The sequence below is a fragment of the Thermobia domestica genome, chromosome 2, assembly GCF_964235325.1.
Source record: "Thermobia domestica chromosome 2, izTheDome1.hap1.1, whole genome shotgun sequence".
Lineage (NCBI taxonomy): Eukaryota > Metazoa > Arthropoda > Insecta > Zygentoma > Lepismatidae > Thermobia > Thermobia domestica.
This window is the reverse complement of record NC_137455.1, coordinates 71,371,311-71,397,076: the sequence shown is the minus strand read 5'-3', so window position 1 is coordinate 71,397,076 and position 25,766 is coordinate 71,371,311. Positions and strand designations below refer to the sequence as shown.

General features: G+C 35.0%; 1 protein-coding gene across 2 annotated transcripts in view; it reads right to left on the bottom strand.

Annotated features, from left to right (window-relative positions):
* Wwox (WW domain-containing oxidoreductase) overlaps positions 1–25,766 on the bottom strand; it is a 75,106-nt gene that overhangs the window by 4,587 nt on the left and 44,753 nt on the right. For both annotated transcript variants that reach the window (XM_081741790.1, XM_081741787.1), the window contains exon 6: positions 20,085–20,346. In XM_081741790.1, the coding sequence (XP_081597916.1) occupies positions 20,085–20,346 (262 nt within the window). The remainder of the gene's footprint in view (positions 1–20,084; positions 20,347–25,766) is intronic.

Sequence of the window (25,766 nt, the reverse complement as noted above, 5' to 3'; positions counted from 1 at the left end):
TATTATAACAATTGAAGCGCTTAAGGTGAAAGTGTTATGTTACATTTTTCGAAACGTTAAATTTTGGCGGTTCACGCACGTGGAAAGTCATGCTACATAATAGATCATTTAGTGAGTCCTCGTCCCAGTGAAGAGATTTGAAAACGATGAGGGATGTATGTTAACGGATATAGTGTACATTTTCCCGAAATGTACAATTTGTTACAAACCATCTTTATCCTCTAACCGTTTCAATTGCAATTCGCAACTATTTTCTTCCCGTCTTTTTTCCTTTTAACGGTAATATCAAAATCGCTATAATGCATAATTAATTAAGATGTTTATACTCTTAAGGGATTTCGGGAAATGGTCATTTTATTTTACTAATTACAACCCCAACCCCTTTTTCTATTTTCTAAGGAAACATTAAAAAACGCAGAAACATGTCTTTAATTGTTTTAAATTTAATTATTTTAAATTAAAAACCTAAACACCAATTTTCATGCCAATAACGTTAAGGGATTTCATGATACGGCTGTCCAATTATAACCGCCCTGGTTTCTTTCCTTCTAGAGCAAATATCAAAAAACACTTACATGCATATCTAATAATTTTTAATGAGATGTCCAAATAGCGAATTTCCTGTCTTTAAGCTTAAGAGATTCCGAGATATGGACATCTTATTATATTAATTGTAATTCCCACCCCTTTCTCATTCTCACTTCTTTTACTTCTCGTCTAGGCAAAATATCACAAAACGCTAAAAAAAAAAAAAAAAAAAAAAAAAAAAAAAAAAAAAAAAAAAAAAAAGTTTTAAATGAGAAGTTCAAATACCAAACTTCATGTCTTTAACATTCAAAGATTCCAAGGTATAGAGATTTTAAGATAATAATTTCCACTCATCTTTCTCTCCTTCCCCTTTGGATCCCCCCCCCCCCAAAAAAAATTACCCTGTTAGGCGTTGATCAATCAGTCAGTCAGGACTTGATATTTTATATAGAGAGATACATAATTAGCAAATTAATGCCAAAAGCAGTATTTAAAGTGGTAGTAGCAAAGAACACATATGTTGGGTTATTGTATACAGTATATTCATTTATTTGGTAAAATTCTTACAATTGCTTAAATTCTCCTGCTTTGGAAATGAATGGAACTTGGCATTCTCTTCACCAACTTTTCTCTTGTGTTCAGTTTACAGCCATACACAGCGCATGAGGGTATTTTTAAAGCTTTTAGAGTCAATGTAACAAATACAGATGAGTTGTACAGTACAAAATACAATATTTATACATAGAGAATGTCATACACAACAGCGTATAACAAGTTAACCAAATGTTAAAATCAGAGAAAACGTAGAAAATCTTCAATAGAAATACAGCTATTAACCTGTCAACTGAGAGGGCGCGACAATAGTATCATCTTGTTCGGAGGGTCAGTGATTTGGTGTCGAAGGTGACGTCACGCGAACGGGCAGGCTGCGCGTGGGTTTACCTTATCTTATTTCTACCATGTGCTATACCTGTCTACATAATACACGTACATGTATGTGACTACAATCAAACTTTTGATGTACATGGTACGTGAGTGAAAAAGTATCTTCATTAAAGGCAAACTACAGTCTGCTGAGCACTTGATGCATCTCCACATAGCATATACATATACAGCGGAGTCTTCTTAATTCAAAGTCCAAGGAAACATGAAAAAAAGGATCACTAAATTTTCATTGAAATGAGTACCCTAAAGCGGAAAAAAAGTTCATACATTTTCCATAAACTTATTCTTCCAAGAGAACAACGGGCATTTCAGCTAGTATAAACCTATTTATTTATCAACATATAAATGCTGATTTATAAAGCCAAGATATTGAGTTGTAAGCTATCAACACAACGTATGGACTGAGTAGGAAATTTATTCTATATAACGAAATCTGTTTACACTAATGACTGAGCAAACTATAAATATAAAAGGTATACAATTTAGGAAGTTTTAAATAATGCATCTTACAAAAAGTTTGTAGTTGTGCCCAAGCCCATTAAAAATAAATAAATAAATAAATAATAAATCAATAAATAAAATTCGAGGAATAAAGAAGTGAAGGCTTAAAAGAATCCAATTCGAGATTTAAACGGATTTACACGTTTCATAAGCCCCACATACGAATAAGAAGTTTTAAAATGCTTATCTGCAACTTCGTTTCCTCGTATGTACAGAGTCCAAAAGGCCATACCAATTAAATATAAAAAACTCGAACACTTGAGTTTTTATGAGATTCTTCAGATCTTTTATTCCGAAATTTTACGCTATACTTAAAGAAAAGGGAAGAATCTCATAAAGAAAGAAAGAATACTTGTAAGAAAGTTAAAAATCGAGAATTTCGATTTTCTCAAAAACGGTTCTAACGACATTTTCCATGTTACAAATATCTTATTTTGTTAATAATCGTGCAGTATGAAATAAGTTATTTCTCTTGGAAACATTTACGAGAGGGAGAGCTTGGTAAAGGGAAGAGTTTATTCAGACTTCTCAAAATTACAGATAAGCATTATTCGTTTTCCTCAACAAATCCCCAAAAGGGAAAACGAATTTTCTGTAGACGATTTCCTCAAGGACAGTCCTTTCATGACATGGAGAAATACTTCAATATAACCACAAATTTATATGCAAGGTGCTGCCGTTAATTCATACAATGGTTTTAACTCAGGTTCTATTCAACAGTTTCTTGATATAAAATCATGTCAAATCGCATGTGCTAAATTTAGTTAAGGAATTTTGAACTTCACTACAAATGGTCTATTCAGATAGGAACTCAAATTATTTAAATGGAAACAGGTAACTTTTGATCCAGATTTAACATATAGGGAACAAAATATTTTAAACTTTTATTTTCAGAAATGACTTCTTTGCCCTGAAATAAAATTGCAAATGCAAAATAAACTTAATACAAAGGACATCACTTATTTACCCATTCTGAAGTTGAAAAACGGAATTTCTGTCAAGATATTAAATAGTATGGTAACTAAATACGAATACCGTAGATGCGGGCTACTTGGACCCAATTTTGCAATAAATTCGTTCTTTCGGCCTGTTTTCATCCACGAAAACTAGAAAGTTATTGTCATAACCCATATTAAGAGGAACCACAGACTTTATTGTACATATCGAGGACAGTTTTAGTTACATATATTGAAAACAAAGCACAGGCGATTATTGTAAAAAATGGGTCCTAGTAAGACTCGCGTTCGGGCTACTTGAACCCACCCCCATATTTTCCTACAGAAAACCATTGAAATCTGCTCTGAGACTAAGTAGGACGTAGGTGTTCCAAGAACAACACTTTTTATTTACTGTAAACCACAAAGAGAACATGTTAAGAGGTACTATCAAATATAATGACTGTAATAGCTGATTACGTTTTCTTCTACAGCTGCACAAGCCCTATCTATATTAGCAGCGAATCTAGTCGTTGACTGGAGGTGCAGTTTCTAAAATAACTTCACCCAATCTCGACTGGGAAGATTGTCTTAGAAAGCAATGACAGTTCTCCCATGCATGGCTAAATAGAACTTCACAATAAATCTGAAATCAAATTAATTAACGAGGAATCCGAAATCACAAACTTTATCAAAATGACTAGCGAAGACTAATTCTTCTTCTTCAGTGAACACTTTCAGATGGCTCGGATTCTGCCTTGACCTGTTCTTTAATCTTTTTTCTATGGTGGAACAACTTATCTTGAAGTGAGCTTCTGTTTCTTTTTGCGATATTTTCCTCGACTGAATTGCTGGTAATCATTCTTCAAGCTGTTATGAAAAATCAGCATATTTTCGACCTGCAGGCAATCTTTTATATTGATGTTCCATTTTGTACCGGTATCCTTAAGGAAACAATGAAAAGTTTTTACTTGTGTGACACGTGACAACATACCTTTATTTTTCATTGATAAAGATAACAAAAGATGTGGTGGGACAAAATATCCATGTTTTCCAGGTCATATGTACACACTTCATAAATAATTCAATTACGCACACATCTTATTGTATATGAGAAAGTTTACCATGTCGGTTTCATTAACCTATATGTAACTACTTATGTGTTTACTTAGCATTGGTTCCACTTCCTTGCAAATAGTGTCCATACATAAAAGTTTGGCGGTCAATAAATACACTGTTTTCGTCAACGACCTTTCTCACCAATGTTACTCAATCGTAGCCTACCACAAAACTAATTCCAATGTGTGTACGCCTGCATTTTGATCCCATCTAACGGATCTAACTCTGAACTCACTCATTATTGCATTGCATATGGGTCTTTAAACGAGTTTTTGGTATGGGTCCAAGTAGCCCCTTAAGGGTCCAAGTAGCCCGCAATTACGGTACTCTACTGAATAAGGAGATATTCAACTTCCGTAACAGATTAGAAATTGTAGTATGGTAACTTCTTAATTCACATTTGGAACGCACTTAAACCACACATTTTTTCTTTTTCTTTTTTTTTTTTTTTTTTTAAAGTTATATTAAGATCTTTCGCTAAACACTTCATTAAATAACGACGGAGAGAAGTAGCGAGAAAAGAAATATCAGAGAACAGAAAATTTTGAACCATACAGGTAGGGAATATGTTGGAATGCATGGTATGTGATGGTGTTATTAGGCTCAATGCAGATAAAGAGTTCAGTAGACACTCATAACACTAATGGGATGGAGGGTCGGTAGGAGTACAAGAATGTTAAGGGAGAATAAATTAAGATCGGTAGGAGTACAAGAATGCTAAGGGAGAATAAATTAAGAGAAAGAAAGATATACGCCGATTATTGGGAAAAAAGAACAGAATATTAAATACGGTGTGCTTCAAAAATGACTTGGTAAATTCATGTAAATTTATTTTGATTACTTACAGAGCTGGTTTTGATATCATTTTGTAGCAAAACAGATCAAGTTTTGACTCTTGCAGTGCATAGTACCGAATAGTACTGCCGCAAGCGCAAACGACAGTTGTAACAAAAATGGCATCCCCGTGTTGTCTGACGATGTCATGAGACAGGACAGGCCGCCCCATCAGCATTTGTGAACCAGTTGTTTTCGTGAATTTTGCGTTTCGCTCATTTCGAGCGGTGTGACTGAGCGCTCCGCTCAGTAACCTTCTGAACTTCACGTTAGCTGGCAACACTGGCAAGTCGAACATTCTTTGAAGAAAACGGGAAGAGAGGATCAGTTACAAGAAACTTATAATTTTACAAGATCCATGGAATAGTTATTATAAAAACAATATTCAGAAACAAGAATTATTCCCATGGATATACTGCATAATATTTTTTACGTGAAGAGAAAGGGTAAGAAGAGTATTAAATAAGCTAACAACATGCATGTAAGCACCCTGTCTGTAGCACGAGGCATATAACAAAGAAGTTTATGATGAAGACAAGATTTTAATAGTTATTACGACGTTCAGTATATCGATATTATTTGCCTGCATTGTGATCAGTTATATTAAGCGTACATTTGATTGAACATTCTGTGGAATTGCGTTACAGGCGAAGAGAAATCAGGCTCTACTGTTTATGAAGCACACGGTGCATAGAAAATAATATTTAACTAGGCGTTTGTTCAAGTCACGTGATTACTGTTAACAATCAGAAAAAAAAATAAATAATATAAAGAGCTCTTAAATCTAAAATCTTACTAGTCAACGAGATATAAAAAAACAGTATGCATCTCACAAAAGTTGTCTGTGTAAATTAATTCTTTCGTTTAATCACGTAAAATTGCACCTTGGAAATAAGTATAGTGCTAATTATATTGTCTTTCATATTGGCCAATTGATTAAGAGAAAAGTATCCAAATATCAAAGAAATAACTAGCTATTTCTCCGTTGAGTGATCACATTTCATTCACTTACTTTGAAATCATATAACTATAATACAATGATATTACCCGAATTTAAATATAAAGTTCTGTACAGCATTTAAGTATTATAAAACTTATTATCTTCATAATGTTACATAAGTGGATTGTGTTAGGTTAGGCTTCGTCAAGTGTAGTATCAATACAAAGAAAAATTAATGACGTAGAAGAGAATAGATGTGGATCAAAATTGAATTACATTAGTGTATGGCTGAAACTGTATTGTTCATAATGACATAATCGCACTTTACTTAAATTTAATAGGATTCGAATGTATGTTTCGAATATAACAATCAAAATCACGATCTGCATCCAAGAAAGAAGAAAGATTAAATAAAATAAAAATAAAAAACAATTCTTTCTGCATAAAACGATTCTTTCTAGACATATGAGATAATATAATTTGCTATTGTCGTATGGATTTTCATTTATTCTGAAAGGACTTATATAAGTATAGTAGAGAAACCTTATTGCGTGTATTAATATTTTTGTTGTATACAGTATTTTTGTATGTTTCATTGTTCTATATATCTTGTCTGTTTTGAGTACTTGTCAATCTCAGGTTTATGTTGAACAGTATCAATAATTAAAGTCAGTGACGTTATCAAATCATTATCGAAGCGACTGTTTCTGTCAAAATATCGTTCATTTGTAGTGAGCATTACCAGTCATGTATATGAATACAATTTTGTGGTAGAATGTGGTATTATAAAAACAAATGTTACAAATAAATACATATGGCTTTTAATAACAAGTTTATGCAAGTAAATTCTGAAAGTTCTGGGTCGAGGTTAATTACATCATCTCATTGAACAGTCTACGCTACGTCTGACAACGTCGTGGAGATTTATCATCGGTGTGGAGATTTATATTGAAGGCTTGAATGGTAAGTTGTCGATTACGACCCAAGAGTGTTCTAGCATTAATATTGGTGTTCTTATTCAATTTGAATTCACTGCTTCTTGATACACTTTGTTTTCGGAGCGTGCGCTCCTGCTACCGAGATTCCGGATAACAGGAGGTTATTAAAAATTTGTTCCACATTTTAACCACTAACAACCTGCACCGTTACCGTCGCAGTCATAGAGAAAAGTAGGCAAAGCTTTGTTAACAGTAATACAAAATCAACCCGGCATGCTTCTAACAAACTGGCGTTCAACGTGCAACTGTTTGTCGTGTGTTTAGAAAACGTTTGCTTCTGAAACAGTACAAAGCAAGAACTTATACGGAAGTGGAATAAGTCATGCCTGACATGCTGTCGGTTTGACAGGAAATTGACTTCAGATGGGATATCTACAAAATTATCAATTGAAGTTACACTGAACCTAAACTATAAGAAAGAAAGAAAAAAGGTCTATTTTACTACGGTATGAACCAAAATAATCTCTGTAAATAGCCTGAATAAATTTTATTATGAATTTACGAAGTTGTAAAGTCCTTTTCGTAGCATCCTGTACAAATTAATGAAGAAATTAACAAAATAATAAATTATTATGCACATAAAGAGAGAGAATGCAGAATAAAAAGTATAGAGGAAAAATAATACGACACAAAGAAATTAACAAAGACAAAACATTACGTGTGAAACAAAGGGTGTATGTGTATAGAGCTGAGTATAGACTCATTTATATTTACACGTTTTGTCAGCCTCTGGACTATATACGATGATACGTGAAGTTTAAAGTAAAATTCAAACCACTGTAGTGCGATTGACACTCTCCCACCGAGACTTACGTATGAAAATCATACGCACTCTGTCCATATAACCAGAGATAAGGGCGTGAGGTGGATATTATAGACAGTTAAGAGCAAGAGGAGTTTCGCGAACAGGATGGTAATGTAAGAACCTTCTCACCTCTTTTCGGGGAACATGGAAAGGTTCGAGAACAAACTTTTTAGGATACTTACCTGGAAGTTGTAGTTAAAATGTGTTATTGTAACGCATTATGTATTCTCGGACAAGCCAATGGGAACTTCAGCACTGCCGGATTATCGATGATTGATGGCGAATCGCAAGAAGGTTTAAGATTTTCGCGAACACAAAATGAGGTATTGCAAGTAAAAGAATCTTAAATACCAAATTGGTGGAGAGTATGTATCGCTTTAGTGATTAGGTGTTGGAAGGTCAAACTGATAATGAATATAGGACAAATTTTACATCTGGGTTTTTTGACACTTATTTGGTGGAGTCGTTTCAAGAGACTAGCTCTTGTGACAAGTATGTGAAGCCTGGGAGTCGAAAGTACCTTTTCAAGTGACGTGGTGCGAAAGCCAGATTACTGTCGGAAATGGATGTTGAGAAGGTATTCAGTAAGAAGTTTGGAGTAGAGGATTTTATACTGATTCTTTTTAATGAGTAGATTACTTGCAGATATAGTTAAGGGGGGAGAGGTGCGTGGGGGGAGGTGTCCTGTGATAATAAAGCAAAGCACTTCCTCTAGATTAACTAACCCATCCGAAGATAAGACTGGATACCCAGGATACGCCTTACATGCGAAGGACAATTCTTCTTACCACTGGATCACTGTTTGGAACTATCTACATCACACTGGCACCATATCTAGGGTACTCTTAGAAAATACGTAAGTGGCGAGGATAAGAAGGGCTATGAGAAACAAGATAGATTAGACCCTATACAAATACGAGAATATAAAAAAGGTGCCGTAAATAATCACCAAAGAAAAACAATGTGCTTACCTTTGCACCCTTGGTCCTGTTCTCTTTAATTTATTTTGATATTTCGAATTACGCGGGAGTCATGTTCGCAACTATTCTTTACCTTTTATAACTTTGAATTCCTCTATTCTCACCATGAACCGTTTTTGTGTATTCTGCAAAGAAAATTAGCCTAAAGAGTTCCAGTCCCAAACTCGTTTCACAGAACACTTGTTACACTTATAGTACAGCCGCTACGTCTCTGGCTCTGACAGTTCTGCACGTGGACAAAACAATGTTGCCAATTTGCCCTTTATACATTATTTTCTTTGGCTTCGGTTCTGAAGAACTAGCCATTGTCACCAAATTATAACAATACTTCTTAACAGCACACCCAAACACACAAAAAGAAGAGAAAAAAGTTGCAATAACCAAACACGATCGCAATGCAGTTTTCACTCAACTATGCACAAACAAAAGGAAGAATACGGAACGGCAACAACGTCTGGTTTCCATGCCAGCGCGGTGACAGCTCGGTCACTCATTGGGCCTTATGGGGGTGTGTCAATGTAGTATCAACCCTCGCTTTCTTTTTCGCATAGCTGCCAGAGCCAGAGATACAGCGGCCGTACTATAGTACTTTCATTCCGATTAGTGTCTTTACACTAGCAATTCGAAGAAAAAGTAGCTATTTTTGTAACGGTTTTGCTCACAAGATTATTTCATGATCTTTATTAAATTGATCACTTTTCATAGTTCTCGTGTACGCTTGTATGCTTTTACTTCCATATCCTTAATTGTAATTTAATATATCTACAGATAAAAGCATACATGTAAACCAGTGAACGTGATCAAATTAACAAACAAAGACCATGAAGTAACCTTGGGAGCAAAACCGTTACAAAAATAGTTTTTTTCCTTCCTTCGAATTGTTAGTGGAAAGACATTGCTTGGAGCGGAAGTGCTAAAAGTGTAACAAGTGTTCTGTGAAACTAGTTTGAACCGGGAACTCGCTGAGCTCATTTTCGTTACAGAACAGACAAAAACAGTTAATGATGAGAATGTAAGAATTCCAGCCTGCAAGACGTAAGAAATGGTTACGCACAGGACAACCGCGCTAGTCGAAATATCAATATAAGCTAAAAATAAGAGGACCAAAGGTTTAAAGATAAAAACATTGTTATATAGGAAGATGTACCTTATAGCTTGTATCAGTAATTGCATCAAACAAAAACTTCAAATATAAAGCTAAGTAGCACTAATGTAAGCATTTTTTATCAATTTTGAAAGAAAATAGAAGGACATCTATGAGATTTAGAATGGTAATTGGACAAACTGCCTCTCATATTTGAAGCAGAAGTATCATGGTTAACATGGAAAAGATAGGCAAAGAAAGCACCAATAAAATAAGATAGTATAATATATATAATTAAATTATAGACTACTGTTATGCTATTGCTCTGATTTGGATAAACGCTATGACGATAGATACTTGCAGCAAGAGAGAGAGAGAAAAAAAAGAACTTACAGAAACTTGACAAAGTGAAAGAAAAAACATAAGAGCTGAAATTTCTTAAATAGTCATTTGTGTAAGTATTTCTTATATTATCATTGTTATTACTTCCCAAAGGAATTAAAGTAAGTACTATTCTCCAGCTAAGTACTACTCTTAGTTCTTGGCTAGTTTCTTAGAATACTGTTTGTCCGCTAAGATTATGAAGTCTGAGCAGAGAACTTTAGGATTTTCAAAATGCCATTGCACTAAAAAAAATAAAATAAATAAATAAATAAATGAAGTTTCAGTCATTTCTTTCTTTCAGACTTACAAAATACAGTGACTTCCTTCCCTTACAGTAATTAAGTTCCACTTTAAATTACTGATTTTTCAATTCCAAAAGTGTGAAATGAGTATCTAAAGTATAAAAGTAAATATATTTTGTGAGCAGTGAAAATGATTAATAAAACAAATAAAATAAAAAGCTTCATACTCGCTGCAAAACTCCCACGAAACTAAATAGTATTTTCAAGGAATACGATCCTCATCTCCGCGATGACTTCTAAAGTTTGGAACAGGTAAAAACATCTGGGGAGAAGGTGGAAAGGATATAAAATGATTCGAAGTAAATACGTCAGAAAATACTGTGACACATGAACTATAGTAATTAACTATGAAGTTAATTATTGTACATTGTTTTTATTCCTCTTTCTTTCCATCTCTTACTTCATATTATCGCCAGTTGGAAGAAGAGGAGAATAAAAACAGTGAACAATGGTTAGCTTCATAGTTTATTACTATGGTTTATGTGCCACAGTACTTTCTGACGAATTTATTTCAAATCATTTTTTATCTTTTTCATCTTTCCACATGTTTTTACCATTTTCAAACTTCACTAAGCTGAAGATGGGAACCGTGTTCCTCGAAAGTCCGCTTAGTTCTTGGACTTTTTGCGGTGAGTATGAAATTTTTTTATTTGCTATATAGACAAGAAAGCACATTTTGCTACAACCACAAATTTTAAATGTGAAAAAGTTCATACTACTAGTTTCTACTTAATATTATACGTCCTGTCTTCTTAGAATATTTAGCTGAATTTCAATAACTGAAATGTCACTCAAGAGTTGATAAATATTTACATAGCGGTCAAGCATGAAATCTCAGAATAGTTTTGAATTATTACCAAAACATTACCCAATCACTATAACATGCAGCAATACGAACAACAGCACACCACATGTGCACGAAGTTTTAACCCTACGACTACCAGGTGGGTCCATTGGACCCATATGGATTCTTTTGTCAACTGTGCGTTTTCAGGTATTGATGTTCTCTGACTTTTTCCTGTTTCTAATCTTGTTTTAAATTACTTACGTGTTATTTTATTTTTGTAAGTCATGTGGTAGGTTTACTAATTTATAGCATTAAGTCTCAAGCGGGTCCATTGGACCCTGACCTTTATTGAGTGCAAACATTTTTGTCAAACTTCAGCTCCGATTGAAACTGTGCATTATAGATGGTAGCATTAGCATTTTAATGTTCTCCTAGCTATTGTGGTGAAGCTAGAAATAAATACGAGGGCTCGAAAGAAATACATGACAACATTGTTTTATCCCCGCGCAAGTAGTTTTTGCAACACATGTAGATGGTGTGTGTGGGGTAATACAACGCGGGTGGCGGCGCTAATGTAGGTTCTGTAGTGATAATAGTGGTGTGTGTTGAATGTAGGTTCTCAAATCACACCGCTCTAAAGGGGATGTTTTCCAACTTAGAACGACGTGCATTGATTAAGATCGAAGTGGCGCGTGGAAAAAACGCCAGGGAATGTCACTCTGGATTACGTGAAGCATGCGGTAATGATGTATTGTGGTATCGGACTGCGATACTTTGGCTTGCAACATTTCGTGCAGGACGTGATAGTGTGCAACAGGAACCAGGTAGAGGTCGACATGTCGGAAACATTCATTGCATTGATTCAATCTTTGCTGTATGTGGGCAGGAGGTGGACTGGCAAGGAATTCGCTAACGAGGTGGGAACATCCCACTACAGTATTGAATGTGATGCACAATATCCTCGGTTATATATATATATACAGTCTGTTACAAAATAACTGCACCACCCAAGAAAAATATATACATTTTGCGAATTGTTATATATATTATGAAAGATATTAATAGCAATGGTTTCAAATTATTTCTCATACATCGTTTGGTGTTTTATCTACTGCATATATAGAGACAAAAGATTGAAATACAATATATTACATAATACTATGCTACAAATTGCCATTATTACAAAAACTACGAATATATTTGTTTTCATTAACTTTGTATGAACGCATGTTAACATCTCATTAATGAACAAGAAATGGATGCGAATTTTTTTGAACAGTACTGTTAAGTGTATAAAAGCCATAACTGTGTATATACCTCATTCAGTACTATGTATGTTTTCCATGTGCAGCTATCAGTGCTGCGAACCTACTTGGTATGCTGTGTACGAGAGATTGGCACAAGGATTCGTCTAATTTATGGAACCAAACTTGCACCACAGCTTCAATAAGCTTCTTCCTCGTTTGAAAGCATTTTCCTGAAAGCTTGCGAGACATGATATGACATAAATTTTCAATAGGATTCATGTCTGGAGAGTTAGGTGGCCACCACAATTTTTGGATACGCATGTCTGCAAACCACTTCTTAACCACAGCAGCTCTGTGACACGGCGCATTATCATCTTGAAATATGAAGTAATCTAAGTTTTTCCATGAGAAATGATCCCTTGCTGTTGATAGAAGTTTAAGGTTTAAAATGCCCATGTAATACTGTGCGTTAATTGACCTGTTGCAAATTTCTAATCTCCCGACACCTTTCGACGTGAAACAGCCCCACACCATTACACTCTCATCAAGCTTCTCTGTCGGTAATATTCAGTCGCAATTAAGTTCTTCCCCACTTCTCATCCATAGTCGGACGCCACTATCGTTCTCAAGCACCCTAAACTCTTTCTCATCGGAGAAAATCACATGTTCCCATTCTTCCACACCCCACGCTTCGTACATGGTAAGGAAGTGTTTCCTGGTTCTTACGTGCTTTGTGTTAAATATCGGCTTCTTTCTAGGTGTTTTCCTCCGAACTCCTTATTCCTTAGCTGTCTAGCAACTGTCACGTAGCTTACACTAACACCTGTATCATCGGAGACAGTTTGAGCAATTTATCGTGAAGATGGTGCTCTGTTTGTCAGAGCTAGGACCTTTATTTTTCTGTCTATACGAGATTTGTTTTTCGCCTTCATCCACATTTTCTCTCAAAGAGGACTTATTATACATTGTTTGTTTTTCAATAACTCTACCAACCGTTGTATGATGCAGTTCAAGTTGTTTTGCAATTTGACGTTACGAAATATCATGATAGTTCAACGCCAGTATCTTCCCTTTTTACGGGGGGATGTGTCGTTCAGTATTTTACTCATTTTTTGTATGTGATCACACTAACTATTGAGGAACAATCACAAAGCACTAAGTATCATATACAGATCATAAACAATAACCCACAGGCACAAAAGGTCAAGTATGGAACAAATTTTCATTAACAACGATAAGCAAATCACCATTCAGTTGCTCATACATGAGGCAGCCATTTGCGGAGTGAATGCACTGCCATCTGTTGAGCAAAGATCACACAAAATCCACGAGTAGTAATAAACAAAAACACATCAAAATGCATTGGCTAACAAGCGTATGATACGTTAAGCCTCTTTAGAGATAAAATTAATTAACAATTTTCTAAGGGAAATTAAAACCTTGAAATTTTAGCAGGTGGTGCAGTTATTTTGTAACAGACTGTATATATATATATATATATATATATATATATATATATATATATATATAAATGCATCCCGGTAGGTACTGCACACCTTACAGGCGTTCAAAAATGGCACAGATACCCCCTCGCCTGTGACCATTTGGCACATTACAGACGGGAAAGTCGCGTGTTCCGGGACAGGATTATCGCACTTGACGAAATATGGGCGCGGTCTTATGAGCCAGAACTTAAGCGCCAATTCAATGAATGGTGCTACCCATCATCTCCCCGACCCAAGAGGGTGTGTCAGCATGAAAGTAAGTATAACCTGCGGGGAATGTGGTCAGCATGAAAGTAAGTGTAACCTGCGGGGAATGTGAAGATGATGCGCACCTGGGGTGAACTGGGGTGAGAAGTGGCATATAATGTACGTGGTGTCATATTATGGCATGCAGTCTCTCTGAACCAGACCATAAATGCAGTGCACTACCGCAGGCTCCTGGAACAACATCTTCGTCCTGCACTCAACTTCATAAGGGATCTACCCATTGTTTTGAATGACAACGCCCGTTGTCACAACGCAGTTCCTGTGAGGAACCTGTTTGCATAATGGGAATGGAAAGTTCTAAAGCACACTCGCTATTTACCGGACATAAGTGCATGTGACCTTCATTTGTTCCCTAAAATGATAGAGCCACTTCGAATTTGTAAAAACTCTTTGGGAAATTTTATATAATTTTATTTTTTGTTACATAGGAATACATTTCTGACATCTACATTTCTATATTATGTATCTTAGTATTTGTTACTTCATAAATAAAAAGATACTATATTTTTCTTAAAGAAAGGAAAACATTAAACGTAAGCGTATTTCAGTGATGTTTTAGTTAATAAAACGTAAGATGGTAGCAATTCACGGTTTAAATGCTCTTCTCTTGAAAAAGTGTACATTATTGGCTAGAAAAACACAAAATAGTCACCGTGGGTCCATTGGACCCGGTTGGTATTGAAAGATATAAAATTTTGTCTGTAGTTCCAGGGTTAAGCATTTAAGCTTTAAGCAAGTTTTGTGATAAGAGACAAGAAACATTACAGATTCATTAAAATAAACAAATATTTTCATGTTTATACAATGTAATATATATATATATATATATATATATATATATATATATATATATATATATATATATATATATTCAAACAGGAAATGAAAATACACAAGTATTATCAGCGACAATGAATTAACATGATTGATCACTATTATTAATTAAACAGAATCAATGCAGCAAGATAGAATGAAAGCTAAGTATAGTACAATATGAGAAGGAAGCTGGATAAGCAGCACAATATCAAAGCTCACTACTGACTAAACACGAAATATTCCATTTATTTTTAATGAATAATACAGTTCAAAAGTCTACCTTGTATAAGTTTTAATTGCGCGTGTTATTTTTATGGTTTATTGGAAACCTGTATCTGCTTATGATATATACAGGGTGTTTCAGTGAAAAAGCCGTGATTTTGAAGTGCAACACCGTATTTTATTGATTACCATAGTAAGAGAAATTTACATGGTACGATAAGTGAAAGACTAAAGTTTAATGTAACACTAAAATTTAATGTAACACACGTTCGAAGTGTCAACCCTGACGATGGGACACTTCCCTGAGCCTGATATACATTCTATCACAAACCTTACCAAGGGTGACGTGACTAACCGCTACAATATACTGCTCAATGTTTGCTCTTAAATCATTTAAAGATCGGGGTTTAAGCTTGAGTACCTTCTGCTTGAATTGACCCCATAAAAATATCACGACAACTAATGTCTGGGCTGCATGAAGGCCACTTTAAGCCTGTTCAAAAAAGCGACTAGAGATCACACGATTGCTGAGTTTTGTGTGAAGGAAATTAAGGACAGCTTCTGTTGTATGAGGTTTAGCTCCATCCTGCTGGAACCAATGCCGACGAAGTGGACACCTTTTATGACAAAGGCCTGGATATAAGTAATGCTCAAGCATTTCCAAATAATTTTCTGATGTGACATAGCCATCAAAGAACAAAAGGTGCAATTATGCCACGTTTTGATACAGGACATCAAACCAAAATCTTTTCCGGATGCAGAGTTGAGTTTACAATTTCATGCGGATTTTCTGTTGCCCAAAATTTTACATATTGTTTGTTTACTTCACCAGGCAGATAAAAGTAAGCTTCATCTGTACACCACAAGGTTTCAATAATGTCTGGGTCATCAGCAACTGATTTGCAAAATGCAGACGCCTTCTTTTTGCAATGTCTGTTAATTTTTGAAGCATTTGCATATTGTAGAGGAACACTGCAGTTCTTTTCGCAGAATACGCCAACATGATGTTTTGGATATTGCGTTTCCTACTGGCAAACGTCGCAGAGATTCTTTAGTCGCACAACTGATGCTCGCACTACTGCAATACGCTGTTCTGTACGCACAGTTGGTCTGGATTCCCCCTATGCGAAGTCCTGTAACATTACCAGTCTTCTTGAACTGATCAACATAACGCCATATGGGCTTGGTGGATGGTGCCCGTGCACAATTATTCTCCAATCGAAATTGTGGGAGCGTGATTCAATGAACGAAGTCACCAATGAGATCTTCTGCTGCAACGTAAGTCTACAGTCTGCCATTATTGTACTGGACTATGCAACTTAAAAAAGATTGTAAAACAAAATTTATACTTTTTTTGCTGTGTATTTACGTATATATATTACTATACTATTATTCAAATAAATTTTGTAGCCGCTAGAAATCACGGCTTTTTGGGTGAAACACCCTGTATGTTTGATTTTCTTGTGATTGTGAGTCTCAAGCGTCACCCTCAACGCTTTTAGCCTCAATTATGTAATGTGTTTATTCAATGATGATTTATATAAATAATGGAAAATTTTTTACACTAGGATTAGTAGGTGTAGTTGTTCCAACTTAATCGGTTTTAAATAAAAGCAGTCTTATGATGTATCATGCAATCAAATCAACCGTTTCAGTGATGCTGAGTTCAATCAAATGTTTCAATGTGCGCTCACACCTTTGTCGATGACTCTTCAAAAAAAGTTACTAAAACTAAAGACATATACAACTGTTCCTGTTGCCTGCCTTTCTGAGAGAAATAGTAATCATCTATATTCTCAAAACTGAAATGTACTAGAGTTCTTAAAAAAGGACGATGCACAGTTTATAGGCTCATCACTAGAGCTCAGATTTCTATGACCTGAAAACTTTGAAAATATGCGTGCATTTGCGTCCTTTTTCTAAAAAAAGAAAAAAGCGTCATCTTTTTTTTTCAATCAATACTACAATATGAATGAAAAAGTTAAACTCTATTTAGACCAAAGAATCTTCTCACCCTCCCCGCCCCCCAAAAAAGTGCTGAAATGACGCTCCTTCTAAACCCACTTAACTTCACACTATTAGAGCACTTAAATTGGGGCATCTTGAAACTTAGTAGTACCAGGATATATAGCAAAAATCCCTCGAACGTTTGTTAAACATCCCTCGGAAAATATTCATACGTTCAATGTGAAGCAACGAAAGACGGGTCTTTTTGTAAATCCAGGAAGGATTTCAGAAGGTGGTACGGAGGAAAATTCTCCCGTGGTCATATTTCCGATCATGCTTAATGCAAATTACAAGTATTTTCGAAGTACTACTTTCATCTTTCTCTCCCCTGGATGTAGATGAAAATATTTTCCACTAATATGCAACAAATAAACTGGATTTCAGGCACCTTTACAGGGAAGAAGAGGGAGAGAGAAACAGAGGCATCCCAACTCTTAAGTAGTGATTTCTCTTATCAAAGAGATGGCTGCTACGCCAGGTCTATCACTTTAAACTCCTCACATTGATTCCTTTAAATCCTGTTAGACAAGATCAATTTCTTTTTTAAAAAGCTCCAAATAACCTTGTTGCTGGGCAATAAGTGAAATTCGCCTAAAATATGATTTTGTATCACTTTGAGCCCCAAAACGACCTAAAACTAAAATATAGTTTAAATATGCATTTATATGACCAATGAAAGTCCTATTTTCGTGCTCACAAAAGTCAGACATGTGTTTATATTTCAGGATGTTAGAATAAAAATGATGTCATAAAAACCCGAGCCCTACTCATAACTCTTTCAAATTAATGTCCTTCCGGTGAGTAAAAGATGAAAAATTATGGTTACTAGAAAATTCATTACACGTTTAGTTTTTTTTTTTTTTTTTTTTTTTTTTTTTTAAAGTTCAGTTTTGAAAAGTGAGGTTCTTCCTTCTTCTCTTTGAGAAGTTCCACAGAAAAACAGGAACGGTTACATATGTCTCCAGTTTAGTAGCTTTTAGAAATTGAAAACAGGTGTCAGCGCAAACTCAAAGATTTTGATTGAAGCTCAGCTATTGCGTGATACAACGTAAGATTGTTTTTTTTTATTTAAAACCGATTAAGTTGGAACTGCTACACCTACCAATCGTAATGTAAAAAAAATCTCCTTTATATAAATCATTATAAATTGAATAAAAACATTACATATTTGTAGCTAAAGGTGTTCAAGGTGACGCTTGAGACTCACAAACACACGAAAATCAAACATATCATCAGCAGGCACAGGTTTTCAGTAAACCATAAAAATAATACGCACAATTAAAACCTTATTGCCCAGTTAAAATATACTTAAACCCATACCTTAGTTTTAAATTAGAATTTCAATCACTATAGTTCTTAGTACGTCATTTGCGTAAAAGAACTTGTATTTACGGCACAGAGTATTGGAAGAAATATGGAAAATAATATTTAGACCTATACATAATTCTATCCTATCTCCGATCTCCGCATTCGCAGAAATATAAGAATCGATAGAGAATTATCATTATGACAAATTAGAAAGATAACACTAATTCCAAAGTTGGTGATTTGAAGTTCGTAAAAGGATATAAATACAAATAGCACCTTTGTGTTAAATTGGAATTGCTGGAATTACGGCGATTTCTATATTAATACCATCAGGACGGTAAACTATAGGTTAGCTTATTATTCTTATTTGCTTAAATCGTCAATAAGGCAAATTCCTAGTGCATATTAAGCTAAAACTTTTGTTAAAAAGACAGTAAATATGATATATTTGTCTATGAGTGACTATGCATCTGAGGTGAATGATAATACATTAAAACTGATGTTCAAAGAGTGAAAAAAAAAAAAAAAAAAAGCACAACTGAATCACGATTTGAATACAAGTCTCTGGCTTATCATGCGTTAACTATTACGCTACCAAGTCCGCTCCCTGAACAGCCATACATTCTATCACTTTTAAACGGTGCTCAAACAACTCAGACAATGGACCGTACCACAACTGTTATGCTTAACCGACAACCCAGTGTCTACATTACACATTAGCTCTGATGGATGAATTATGTATTATATATGACACAAATCGAGGATAGTAACCGATTTATCATATATGGCGTCTAAAGTTCTCTATTATAATAACATAAGTAGCTGAACCTGCGCTGTTATGAGCATGAATCATCTTGTTATTTCTCACAACATATGTACATGTCTCTTAACAGACACAAGTGAAAGACATCTTGATATATATATAAATCGGCAAGAAAAGATTTTAAAGGAAAGATTTTTCGATTATTTTTTTCAATATCTCGCACCGTTTGAAAAACTTGAGCCTACATCCGGTTGGAGTTTCTAATTCATGTATGATCAGTGCTTTCTTTCTCCTTGTATGCAGTATATAATAAGCAAATACATTACACATGTAAATAATTATAATGTCAGTGATATATGGTGTTCATTGGGCAAAACACTCCAAACAATTAAGATTCATCGTAGAGTGGAGAAATGGTTATCCTTTCGATTTTCATTATCATTTGGCCATGAAACAAACGCCTGAGAGATATATACAACCCCTATATACACATATGTGGTGTCTTGGAATGTATAACTCATAGGATATGATGATTTACTTTTTTAAAATTTCGACACTTTCAGTGTACCCCTAAGAAAATGTCATAAAGAAATAACGGCCGTTTTTTTTTTAATTTTTTAAATATTCAATTAGACCTGAACAATTTACACAAAATTTGCAAGCGATCAGTGAAAACTGCATCTTTCTAGACCTATGGTTTCCGAGAACTCACTATCGAAAAAATTGGCCATAAGCATATAAACGTCCACAAACATAAAAACTTTCCTAGCATTTTAATACATAGATTATACACAAATTCATACTTACCAATGATTTTGTAAATGGACGGACAAGAGCAAACAGCAACCGGTACACCCACCAATTTCGACTAATATCAGTGCTGACCATATTTCCAGGATGTAAAGAAGTAACAGTGACTTCCTTTCTCATCCATCTTCTTCCCAGCTCTTTGGCAAACAGAATATTGCACAGTTTTGAGTTGTTATACGCCATCATAGCAGAATATTGGCTTGACAAGGGTGGTGATAGCTGACATTCACTTATGTTTTCTTTAGTTAAATTAGCAAACCTGTTAAAAAAAAAAAAAGTATTATGAACCATACTCTTATATTTATACTGAAACATTTATTAATAAAACTCATTCTAATATTCTCTTTAGGTGTTTATGCAGCTCTTTTAATAACGGTATAATCAAAATGAAATGAAATTTCTAGCTTTATGTCCCACCTTTCACCTTTGAGAATAAAGGAGACGATTGATTAATGGGAGTAAATGATGGTGAAATAAAATGGCGGAATAAAAACAAATGAAATGAATCTTACAGTTGAACGTCTTATGATTATGCCCGTTAGGTTAAGAGAGACGGAAGATTACGGCAAGTGAATGATGATGTACGAGTTGGTGGGATGAGATTGTGGGAGGAAACAAGAATACTCCGAGAAAACCTACGAACATGACTTGACTTACGTGGGTGATTCAGAAAGTAATGCCTCCAAGCCCACTACTCGGCCAATAGTACTGCAAACATTCTGAACTATTTATCATTAACGCACTGATATTTAAGTTGTAGAATGTCACTTGTTTCATCTTTCAAGGCTTATAGTGGTCTGGTCTCTTGTAAATAGTTGAAAAGTGACCAAAAGCACACGAAAAAGTGACCAAAATCTTATCATATCCCTTTTTTCCTTTGTCAATTTCACCATCACCTCTCTCTCTTTGTTGTTTTGTTTCATCTTTTCTTCTTTACTTCTTTTTCAGCTTTCTCCTTTCTTAGGTTTTCTAAGTATGCTTTGTCGTTACGGTAAGCAGACTTAGCAGATGTAAAAAGCTTCTGAGTAAGTGAAACCAGTTCTGGCCTATTTCCGAATTTCTTCATCCCAGACATTATATTTAACTTAGCATCGAGAGTTCTCAAAGCCATGAAATATTCAAATTCATCACCAGAACATACAAGAAGCATAACACAAAACGAACCACACAAACACACACACACACACACAACGTTGAGCGGAGCGTTAACTATTACGAGAGAAAACTAAAAGACTATTATGATAGAAGAAAGACTAGACACAGAAGGGTTCTCAACCCCATCTTGAGAGCTTAAGCATCCACCAACCATCCACTGTGCTTTAGAAAGAATAAAAGCTGAAGTAAGGATAAAGCTGACTGTTTCACATATGGCAGTAAGCACTGAAGCTTTCAGAAGAGTAATGAGTAACAAGTTTCTGCCTTTTTCCATTTACTTTTATAATATTTTTCTTAGAAAACTGCCACTGCAAAACAAATCACACGAAAAAGTCACTTTACCTCCCAAAAAAGTAACTATTAGTGACAAAATTTAAAAAAATGTAACTTTTAGTGACCAACTTTAAAAAAAGGTAACTTTTAGTTTAAAAAAAAGTTACTCGCTATGAGTCCTGATCTTTCTATCTCTTCTTGTTCCAAAGTAATGGCGCAATCCATGGCATCCAGTGGTGACGTTCGGTTGAAATAGCAGGCTGTTATTGAATTTCTGAATGCGGAAGTTTGTGCACCCAGGAACATTTATCGCCGGCGACGAGTCGTGGATACACCATTACGACCCGGAAACGAAGCGTTAAGCGATGGAGTACCGCCACAAGTCCTCTCTTCCGCTAAAAAGTTTCAAAGTTGTCCCATCTGTTGGCAAAGTGTTGTTGACATTCTGCCTCATCCTGCATATAGTCCGGATCTGGCGCCCTGCGAATTTGGCTCTTCCCCAAATTTAAGGATTACCTTAAGGGCCAACGTTACAGTTGTGACGTGGAGGTGGAAGCAGTAATTCCACAACGGTATCGCCAGCAGCCACCACAATTCTTCGCCAACGGCATGAAAAGCCTTGTTTCACGTTGTCGCAAGAGTGTTGCTTGCAATGGGGACTATGTTGAAAAATGATGCCACCATTTGTGACTGACACTGTCAAACACAAATAAAGGTATCTCTTTGGAGGCAATACTTTCTGAATCACTCTCGTACTTAGTCGAGGATTGAACCACATACTTTATGTATCAGAGGCAAGCGCTCTAATAGTGAGTCACCATGCCCCCTAAAATGATGAAATAAGAATATGGGAGGGAAACGGGAGAACACTGAGAAAACCCACATATACTTCATTAAATAAACAAACAAACAAAAAATTAAATTAAATTAAAAACCATGAAATCGATCTCGTAACTAGTTCATTTTTTGGTTAAAACTTGCTGAAAAAAAAAAAAAACTTGTATCATAACTTCTACAATCGAATTGTTAAAATTTCACCAGAAACTCGTGTGGCCGGAGATCGAACTAGGAATCTCTCATACCAGAGGTAAAGACTCTACCATTCAGCCACGAAATTGCATACAGTGATTACTAGGCTCCGGATTCTTAGGTTCGAACCTATTTTATTCCTGTACAGTGAATGCAAAAAATTCGTGTTTTCTTTACATTTCAAGTTCCTATAACTAGAACTATATTAGTTTTATAGGACCTAAAATGTCCTAATTGGGGTGTTAGGACCTAAAAAATCCTAAATTAGCTTTTAGAACCTACAACGTCCTAAATGATTCTTTATAGTTATTTTTAACTTGAAAAATACTTTCAAACACGTAGTCAACCAGTTTTCAACAATGCAATAACAAGGTTTCCTTCACTCAGCATGTTTCTTTGTAATTTGCGGCTGCGGGGCAGCAAGTTTATTTTTAGCACTACTACTACTACTACTACTACTACTACTACTACTACTATAGTACGACAGGCCATACATATGTTAAACTATATTTCAGCTATCTAAAAAAAAGTCCAAGGTATGAAGAGTTTTATTATTTTTATTACGCAGAAGACTGGTTAGCATAAAGCTTACTAAATTAAGGTTACCATTTAAGTATGAAATAGCTAACAAAGTGTTTAAAGTGTAGTAATATTCCGTTTTCAGTAATATAACGCTAAAAATCCTAAACGGTGTTTTTAAAAACCTATAAAATCCTAAAATGCAATTTTTAAAATCCTAATTTGAATTTTTTGGGACCTAAAAATCCGAAGCCTAGTGATTACTATAATTCTGAATAAAATATACGAATTTTTAGTACACACCTAAAGGCAAGCTTGCTGTATAGGAGTGTATACTCTCATTGATTTCATTCTTAAACTTATGCATGTTGTAAAATCCCACAGTACATTTACCAATCATAATTATATATTATTCTTGCATACTAGATTTCATATTGTACTAGCATCGATTACTCGCACAACTCCTTATCTCATGTGTTCGGTACCTGTGAAATATGCTAATTTTGTTTTTAGATTGGTTTTAGGATTTGAACGGCATTGGAAGTGTCACTGTTCACCTCAGCGACCCCGAAAACTATACATTAGACATTAATATCAGTCATTTTCGATGCTTTTATATATCCCCCTTCCCCATATTACGGGGTATGGTATCGGAAGTGTCACTGTTCATCTCAGTGTACTTCGAAAACTGTGAATACTGATATTGGTAATTTTCAATCATTTTTATACATATATCCCTCCCCCTCTCCCAAGATGCGGGGCTGAAACTGAATTTAAACAGCATCGAAAGTGTCACTGTTCTTCTCAGTGACCCGGAAAACTATAGATTCGACACTAATATCGGTCATTTTCGATCATTTTTAATATAGCTCCCTTCTCCTCCCCTAAGTTGCACCGTCAAAGTAATATTATAAAAAAATATTCTAAGTCCGAACCTCATCTATGTTGAAAGTTTGATCTAGATCGGTCGGGTGGTTGAGTTACTGAGTCACAAAGAAAGTTACTTTCATTTTAATTTTTTCTTAAATATATTCCCCCCTTCCCCCTCCCCTACGTTGCACGTCAAAGTGAAATGATGAAAACCATCCCAGGCCCGAACCTCATATATGTTAAAAGTTTGATCTAGATCCCTCGGATGGTTCAAGAGTTAAAATGTTTTATCTATTTTTGGATCAAAAGATCCAATATATTTCAGGCAAAAATTTTCTTGTAGGATTCATATCTCGAGAACTATATATAGTGTAGCCAAACCAAAATTATCATTTAACTCAGTATGATGTGCTTATTCCGTAAAAATAATACGAAAACTAGATTTAGGAGCCGTTCAAAAATTTTGTGACTCCTGATCCACAAAATTCAATATATATCATTGAATTTTCTTGTACGCCCCATATTTTGAGAACTACATACAGTGTAGCCAAACCAAAACTAACAATTTACTCAATATGATGTGCTTATTCCGTAAAAAGTATGACTCGATTTAGGGCCCGTTCAAAACTTTTGTGGCAACTGATCCAAAAAAAATCAATATATTTCATTGAATCAAACATTTTCTTGTACGCCTTATATGTTGAGAACTACATATAGTGTAGCCAAACCAAAACTATCAGTCAACTCAGTATAATGTGCATATTCCGTAAAAAATACGAAAACTCGATTTACGAGCCGTTCCAAACTTTTGTAGCCCCTGATCCAAAAACTAATTTTTGGCCAAGATCGCAATCTTTTCATGCATTTTTTGATCATTCGTAAAATTCTTGTTAATATATATATATATATATATATATATATATATATATATATATATATATATATATACATAAAACATAAATGCGTGGCCAAAAGTGACGAGGTGATTGCGGACATCCAAATAAGTAAAAATGTTTCTATAAACATGAGTCCGATGCTGCTTCGTTTCCGAGATACAGGGTGTTCAAATGTCGAGTCTTTCCAATGGCTCACTAAGAGAAAGTGAATGGAAATGTTCAATATTACAGGATAAATACAATTTAGTTGAATTATGCCTGTGCAAATACATTTACACTAATATAGAGAATGAAACTAATCAATATTTGAGATCATTGGGTTGTCAGTGTTACCAACCTGGTACAGTGTTGTTTTCAAATAGCACTAGAGGTCGACACTTTAGCATATGATTGTTGACATCAAAATATTCCTAAACATGGGGAATATTTTGCTTCGTTTTCGAAAGACAAGGTGTCTATGTGTGAAGTCAATTAACGGCTCACAATAGTAAACAACGGCTCAAAGATCACAACTATTGCATGTTTTCAAAGATAAGTACTTGGGAAAGGTATTCTATGGACGCCACAGTGTTCGTTTATACCACACATTAACTTCGGAAGACAGTGCCCTATGTTTAGGAACTTTTGATGTCAGCAATCATATGCTACAGTATAGACGTCTAGTGCTATTTGAAAACATAACACTTTGTACCAGGTTGGAAACACTGACAACCCAATGATCACAAATGTTGATTAGTTTCATTCTCTAGGTTTGTGTAAACATATCTGTACAGGCATAATTCCACTTGGTTGTATTATTTCTGTAATATTGACCATTATCATTCACTTTTCCATAGTGATAAATTGGAGGAACTCGACATTTGAACACCCTGTATCTCGGAAACGAAGCAGCATTGGACCCATGTTCGTAGGAACATTTTTACTTATTTGGATGTCC